The sequence below is a fragment of the Carcharhinus amblyrhynchos genome, chromosome 35 (genome assembly GCF_965287045.1).
Source record: "Carcharhinus amblyrhynchos chromosome 35, sCarAmb.v2.hapA, whole genome shotgun sequence".
NCBI lineage: Eukaryota > Metazoa > Chordata > Chondrichthyes > Carcharhiniformes > Carcharhinidae > Carcharhinus > Carcharhinus amblyrhynchos.
Genome location: NC_137358.1, coordinates 14,589,653 through 14,597,167, shown reverse-complemented (window position 1 = coordinate 14,597,167; position 7,515 = coordinate 14,589,653). Strand labels below are relative to the sequence as shown.

The 7,515-nt window shown below is 71.0% G+C and overlaps 1 protein-coding gene across 1 annotated transcript in view; it reads left to right on the top strand.

Moving 5' to 3' along the window:
* The window catches only part of LOC145361536 (ribosomal RNA-processing protein 7 homolog A-like), an 11,881-nt gene extending 4,366 nt beyond the window's left edge, over positions 1–7,515 (top strand). Inside the window, 6 exon segments of the mRNA XM_080217358.1 lie at positions 398–526; positions 773–896; positions 1,001–1,098; positions 6,407–6,479; positions 6,482–6,604; positions 7,261–7,515. Of these exon segments, the coding sequence (XP_080073484.1) occupies positions 398–526; positions 773–896; positions 1,001–1,098; positions 6,407–6,479; positions 6,482–6,604; positions 7,261–7,346 (633 nt within the window). The 3' untranslated portion in view covers positions 7,347–7,515.

Sequence of the window (7,515 nt, the reverse complement as noted above, 5' to 3'; positions counted from 1 at the left end):
AAGCAAAATCCACTAGCTTTTGGAGCACTGCTCCTTCGTCAGCATCTCCACACCATGATGACCATCGACACCGCAAACTGCCGGCTCCAAGTAGAGAGGATCTCCAAGAAGATTGTGCGTTTCTACACTAACAAAGGAGCAGTGCAGTCCAATGCTGGCATCTCCACATCGAGAGACAGTAGACCTTTCGAGTCAGATCTCCGATGGAGGCTGATCCAGACTCAAAAACTTGGTATTCTCTCTGCACAGATGCTGTCAGACCTGCTGTGATTTTTCCAGCATTTTTCTGTTTCTGTTTCAGATTCCAGCATCTGCAGTAATTTGCTTTTATCTCCCTTTTTGTTAGTTGGACTATGTTAAATCTGTCTCTTTTTTTTCCTGTTTGCTCTGTATTTAGGAGTGCGTGCGCAGGTTATTTACAGAATTTGGCCATGTGACCTCAGTGGAACTGCAGGAAAAGCCAGGCCCCAGCACCATATCCAAGGGGCAGGAATCAAAGTTCTTCTCCGACCCATCTGCACGGGGGGTATGATCTTTATTAATTTAAATCTCTGGCAAGGCCCATCGCTTAATGCTGTTGGGATGGTGGTATCAGGCTGTGGTGAGGTGATCTCTGTTTAAATGTCAGTGTGACGCCATAATGTAGGATTTGCTGAGATCTCTGTGGGTCGCAGTCTTGGCTCAGGTAACACCAGAGCAGCTCAGCAGGGGGGGGGGGGGGGTCAGTATTCTTGCTTTGTGCTACTGTCTGCTTAATTCTCCTCTTGCTCAGAGTTTCCGAGTGGCCTACGTTGTGTTTAAGCGTGCGGCCGTAGTGAAAGCTGCCGCGTCCTGGAAACGCCGACAGCCCCGGGTTTTGTCCACGGATGAGCACCCGATCCAGACAGGCCTTCAGAGTGAGTACAGTGGCACGACCCAAACAAAGCTGCGTTCCTGATTGGCTGGCATGGCCTCGGGTTCAAAGGGCAGCGTCCTGACCCCTTGTCTTTGCCTCCTCCAGAATGGATGCAGGAATATGGCTCCCGGATCATTGACCCCACTGAACTGCAGACTGAGGTTGACCAGTTCATGGAGAAACACGACAAGAAGGTGGAAGAGGTACACAAGGGGTGGGGTGGCGGGAGGGGGAGGGGAGGGGGGAGAGAGGAGGGGGGGAGGGGAGGAGGGAGGGGGGAGGGGGAGGGGAGGAGGGAGGGGGAGGGGAGGAGAGGAGGGGGAGGAGGGAGGGGAGGGGGGAGGAGGGAGGGAGGGGGGAGGGAGGGGGGGGAGGGGAGGAGAGGAGGGGGAGGGGGAGGAGGGAGGGGAGGGAGGGGGGGAGGGAGGAGGGAGGGAGGGGGGGAGGGGGAGGGAGGAGGGGGGGAGGAGGGAGGGAGGGGGGAGGGGGAGGGAGGAGGGGGGGAGGGGGAGGGGGGGAGGGAGGGAGGAGGGGGGAGGGAGGGGGAGGGAGGAGAGGGGGGAGGGAGGGGGAGGGAGGAGAGGGGGGGGGAGGGGAGGGGGAGGGAGGAGAGGGGGGGGGAGGAGGGGGAGGGAGGAGGGGGAGGGAGGAGAGAGGAGAGGAGGGAGGAGAGGGGGGGAGGGAGGAGAGGGGGAGGGGGAGGGGAGGGAGAGAGGGGGGGAGGGGAGAGGGGGAGGGGGAGGAGAGGGAGGGAGGGGAGAGGAGAGGGGGGGGGAGGGGAGGGGGGGAGGGGGAGAGGGAGGAGAGGGGGGGGAGGGGGGAGAGGGAGGAGAGGGAGAGGGGGGGGAGGGGAGAGAGGGGAGGGGAGAGGGGGCAGGGGGGAGGGGGAGAGGGGGCGGGGGGAGAGGGGGCGGGGGCGGGGGGAGGGAGAGGGGGCGGGGGGCGGGGGGGAGGGGAGAGGGGAGGGAGGGGGGCGGGGGGGAGGGGAGAGGGGAGGGGAGAGGGGGCGGGGGGAGGGAGAGGGGAGGGGAGAGGGGGCGGGGGGGAGGGGAGAGGGGGCGGGGGGGAGGGAGAGGGGCGGGGGGGAGGGAGAGGGGAGAGGGGGCGGGGGGGAGGAGAGGGGAGAGGGGGCGGGGGGGAGGGAGAGGGGAGAGGGGGGCGGGGGGGAGGGAGAGGGAGGGGAGAGGGGGCGGGGGGGAGGGAGAGGGGAGGGGAGAGGGGGCGGGGGAGGGAGAGGGAGGGGAGAGGGGGCGGGGGGAGGGAGAGGGGAGGGGAGAGGGGGCGGGGGGGAGGGAGAGGGGAGGGGAGAGGGGGCGGGGGGGAGGGAGAGGGGAGGGGAGAGGGGGGGCGGGGGGAGGGAGAGGGGAGGGGAGAGGGGGCGGGGGGAGGGAGAGGGGAGGGGAGAGGGGGCGGGGGGGAGGGAGAGGGGAGGGGAGAGGGGGCGGGGGGGAGGGAGAGGGGAGGGGAGAGGGGGCGGGGGGGAGGGAGAGGGGAGGGGAGAGGGGGCGGGGGGGAGGGAGAGGGAGGGGAGAGGGGGCGGGGGGGAGGGAGAGGGGAGGGGAGAGGGGGCGGGGGGGAGGGGAGGGGAGGGGAGAGGGGGCGGGGGGGGAGGGAGAGGGGAGGGGAGAGGGGGCGGGGGGGAGGGAGAGGGGAGGGGAGAGGGGCGGGGGGAGGGAGAGGGGAGGGGAGAGGGGGCGGGGGGGAGGGAGAGGGGAGGGGAGAGGGGGCGGGGGGAGGGAGAGGGGAGGGGAGAGGGGGCGGGGGGAGGGAGAGGGGATGGGAGAGGGGGCGGGGGGGAGGGAGAGGGGAGGGGAGAGGGGGCGGGGGGGAGGGAGAGGGAGGGGAGAGGGGGCGGGGGGAGGGAGAGGGGAGGGGAGAGGGGGCGGGGGGGAGGGAGAGGGGAGGGGAGAGGGGGCGGGGGGGAGGGAGAGGGGAGGGGAGAGGGGCGGGGGGGAGGGAGAGGGGAGGGGAGAGGGGGCGGGGGGGAGGGAGAGGGGAGGGGAGAGGGGGCGGGGGGAGGGAGAGGGGAGGGGAGAGGGGGCGGGGGGAGGGAGAGGGGAGGGGAGAGGGGGCGGGGGGGAGGGAGAGGGGAGGGGAGAGGGGGCGGGGGGGAGGGAGAGGGGAGGGGAGAGGGGGCGGGGGGGAGGGAGAGGGGAGGGGAGAGGGGGCGGGGGGGAGGGAGAGGGGAGGGGAGAGGGGGCGGGGGGAGGGAGAGGGGAGGGAGAGGGGGCGGGGGGGAGGGAGAGGGGAGGGGAGAGGGGGCGGGGGGAGGGAGAGGGGAGGGGAGAGGGGGCGGGGGGGAGGGAGAGGGGAGGGGAGAGGGGGCGGGGGGGAGGGAGAGGGGGCGGGGGGGAGGGAGAGGGGAGGGGAGAGGGGGCGGGGGGGAGGGGAGAGGGGGCGGGGGGGAGGGAGAGGAGAGGGGGCGGGGGGGAGGGAGAGGGGAGGGAGAGGGGAGGGGAGAGGGGGCAGGGGGGAGGGAGAGGGGAGGGGAGAGGGGGCGGGGGGGAGGGAGAGGGGAGGGGAGAGGGGGGGGGGGGAGAGGGGGCAGGGGGAGGGAGAGGGGAGGGGAGAGGGGGGAGGGAGGGGAGAGGGGGCAGGGGGGAGGGAGGGGAGAGGGGGGAGGGAGGGGAGAGGGGGCGGGGGGGGAGGGGAGGGGGGAGAGGGGGCAGGGGGGAGGGAGGGGAGGGGGAGAGGAGGGGGGGGAGGGGAGGGGGAGAGGGGGCAGGGGGGAGGGAGGGGGGGGGAGGGAGGGGGGGAGGAGGGGGGAGAGGGAGGGGGCGGGGGGGGAGGAGGTGGGAGAGGGAGGGGAGGAGGTGGGAGAGGGAGGGGAGGAGGGGAGGGGGCGGGGGGAGGGGGGAGAGGGAGGGGGGGAGAGGGGGAGGGAGGGGGGGAGGGGGAGGGTGGGAGAGGGAGGGAGGAGGTGGGAGAGGGAGGGGAGGGAGGGGAGGGGGAGGGGGGAGAGGGAGGGAGGGGGGGAGAGGGGGAGGGAGGGGGGAGGGGAGGGGGGAGGATGGGAGGGGGCGGGGGGAGGGGGGAGAGGGAGGGGAGGGGGAGGATGGGGGAGGGGAGGGGGCGGGGGGGAGGGGGAGAGGGAGGGGAGGGGCGGAGGGGAGGGGGAGGGAGGGAGATGGGGAGGGAGGGGAGGGCGAGGGGAGTATGGGGGAGGGGAGGGCGAGGGGGAGGATGGGGGAGGGGAGGGCGAGGAGGGAGGGGAGGGCGAGGATGGGGGAGGGGAGGGCGAGGGGGAGGATGGGGGAGGGAGGGCGAGGGGGAGGATGGGGAGGGGAGGCGAGGATGGGGGAGGGCGAGGGGAGGATGGGGGAGGGGAGGGCGAGGGGGAGGATGGGGGAGGGGAGGGCGAGGGGGAGGATGGGGGAGGGGAGGGCGAGGGGGAGGATGGGGAGGGGAGGGCGAGGGGGAGGATGGGGGAGGGGAGGGCGAGGGGGAGGATGGGGGAGGGGAGGGCGAGGGGGAGGATGGGGAGGGGAGGGCGAGGGGGAGGATGGGGGAGGGGAGGGCGAGGGGGAGGATGGGGGAGGGCGAGGGGGAGGATGGGGGAGGGGAGGGCGAGGGGGAGGATGGGGGAGGGGAGGGCGAGGGGGAGGATGGGGGAGGGCGAGGGGGAGGATGGGGGAGGGGAGGGCGAGGGGGAGGATGGGGGAGGGGAGGGCGAGGGGGAGGATGGGGGAGGGGAGGGCGAGGGGAGGATGGGGGAGGGGAGGGCGAGGGGGAGGATGGGGGAGGGGAGGGCGAGGGGGAGGATGGGGGAGGGGAGGGCGAGGGGGAGGATGGGGGAGGGGAGGGCGAGGGGGAGGATGGGGGGAGGGGAGGGCGAGGGGGAGGATGGGGGAGGGGAGGGCGAGGGGGAGGATGGGGGAGGGGAGGGCGAGGGGGAGGATGGGGGAGGGGAGGGCGAGGGGGAGGATGGGGGAGGGGAGGGCGAGGGGGAGGATGGGGGAGGGGAGGGCGAGGGGGAGGATGGGGGAGGGGAGGGGGAGGATGGGGAGGGGAGGGGGAGGGGAGGGCGAGGGGGAGGATGGGGGAGGGGAGGGCGAGGGGGAGGATGGGGGAGGGGAGGGCGAGGGGGAGGATGGGGAGGGGGAGGAAGGGGGAGAGGATGGGGGGGGAGAGGATGGGGAGGGGGAGGATGGGGGAGAGGATGGGGAGGGGGAGGATGGGGGGAGGGGAGGGCGAGGGGGAGGATGGGGGGGAGGGGAGGGGGAGGGGGAGGATGGGGGAGGGGAGGGGGAGGATGGGGGAGGGGAGGGCGAGGGGGAGGATGGGGAGGGCGAGGGGGAGGATGGGGGAGGCGAGGGGGAGGATGGGGGAGGGGAGGGCGAGGGGGAGGATGGGGGAGGGGAGGGCGAGGGGGAGGATGGGGGAGGGGAGGGCGGGGGAGGATGGGGGAGGGCGAGGGGGAGGATGGGGGAGGGGAGGGGGAGGGGAGGGCGAGGGGGAGGATGGGGGAGGGGAGGGCGAGGGGGAGGATGGGGGAGGCGAGGGGGAGGATGGGGGAGGGGAGGGCGAGGGGGAGGATGGGGGAGGGGGAGGATGGGGGAAGGGGGAGGGGGAGGGGAGGGGGAGATGGGGGAGGGGAGGGCGAGGGGGAGGATGGGGGGGGAGGGGAGGGGGGGGAGGAGGGGAGGATGGGGGGGAGGGGAGGGCGAGGGGAGGATGGGGGAGGGGAGGGGGAGGATGAGGGAGGGGAGGGGGAGGATGAGGGGGGGAGGGGGGAGGGCGAGGGGGAGGATGGGGGAGGGGGAGGATGGGGGAGGGGAGGATGGGGAGGGGGAGGGGGGAGGGGGAGGATGGGGGAGGGGGGAGGGGGAGGATGGGGAGGGGAGGGCGAGGGGGAGGATGGGGGAGGGGAGGGCGAGGGGGAGGATGGGGGAGGGGAGGGCGAGGGGGAGGATGGGGGAGGGGAGGGGGAGGATGGGGGAGGGGAGGGCGAGGGGGAGGATGGGGGAGGGGAGGGCGAGGGGGAGGATGGGGGAGGGGAGGGCGAGGGGGAGGATGGGGGAGGGGAGGGCGAGGGGGAGGATGGGGGAGGGGAGGGCGAGGGGGAGGATGGGGGAGGGGAGGGGGAGGATGGGGGAGGGGAGGGCGAGGGTGAGGATGGGGGAGGGGAGGGGGAGGATGGGGGAGGGGAGGGGAGGGAGGGGGGGGAGGGGGGGGAGGATGGGGAGGGGGGAGGGCGAGGGGGAGGATGGGGGAGGGGAGGGGGGAGGGAGGGGGAGCGGGGGAGGGAGGGGGAGCGGGGGAGGGAGGGAGGGGGAGTGGGGGGGCGGGGGAGGGAGGGGGCGGCAGTGAGGGGGGATGGGGGGGAGTGAGGGGGGTGGGGAGGGAGGGAGGGGGGGCGGAGGGGGCGGGGATGGAGGGAGCGAGGGGAGGGGGGTGGGAGGAGGGCAGGGTTCAGAGATGGGCAGGGAGTGGGGGAACCGATGGGGACAAGGGTAGGTGAGGGTGGGGGAGGGGTCACTCGCTCCCTCTGACTGTTTGTTCTGTTCCCAGTTGGACCGTCTGGAGACGGCCCAGGAAGGAGTTCCAGATGAGGAAGGCTGGGTGAAGGTGACCAGGAAAGGTCGGCGCCCGGATTTCCCCGCACCGAGGCAGCAAACATTCAACTCCTCCAGCGGGAGAAACGCAAACGGGCTCAGAAAGAATTGCTGAACTTCTACAACTGGCAACACAGGGAAACCAAACGGGAACGTGAGTGTGGGCTCAGGGGTCGGGGTGGCGGGCAGGGACACAGGGCGGGTGGGGGTCAGGGCCACAGCGCAATCGGTCAGGGTGCAGGGCATGGGGCGGTGGGTCTGGGGTCACACGGGTGTGGGCCTGGTGGTGGGGGAAGTACAGCCTCTGCATGCTGGGTTGTAGTTTGTGGGGGACAGTCAGAGGGTTGGACAGAAACTGGCAGTGCAGTTCCTCTGGCGACTTTCCCATGAGTGAACCCGAGCTGCTGAACATCTCCTCTGAACCTGAGTAAATTGTGGGGAAGTCGGGGGCCTCGCACATCCACCGCAGGCCAATTGGGCCTCTCTCTGGTTATATTGTAACCCTGTCCCGATCTCTCACTGTCTCTGGTTATATTGTAACTCTGTCCCGATCTCTCACTGTCTCTGGTTATATTGTAATTCTGTCCTGATCTCTCACTGTCTCTGGTTATATTGTAACCCTGTCCCGATCTCTCTCTGTCTCTGGTTATATTGTAACTCTGTCCTGATCTCTCACTGTCTCTGGTTATATTGTAACCCTGTCCCGATCTCTCACTGTCTCTCTGGTTATATTGTAACCCTGTCCCGATCTCTCTCTGTCTCTGGTTATATTGTAACTCTGTCTTGATCGTTTATTGTCTCTGTTTGCAGATATCGCTCAGCTCAGGAAGAAGTTTGAAGAGGATAAACAGAGGATCGCTCTGCTGAGGGCCCAGCGTAAATTCAGGCCTTACTGAGCTGCTGTCCACCTGCGGGAGTTGGACTGGGGACTCAGTCTGGGTTAAGGGCCGAGGGAGGAGCTTTGGCCTAGAGGGTGAGAGACCGTCAGGACCTCACCCATGAGGTCCTGACGGTCAGGGTGTAGTCATGGCTGGGGGGGGTCAGAGTAGAGTCATTGTGTGGGAT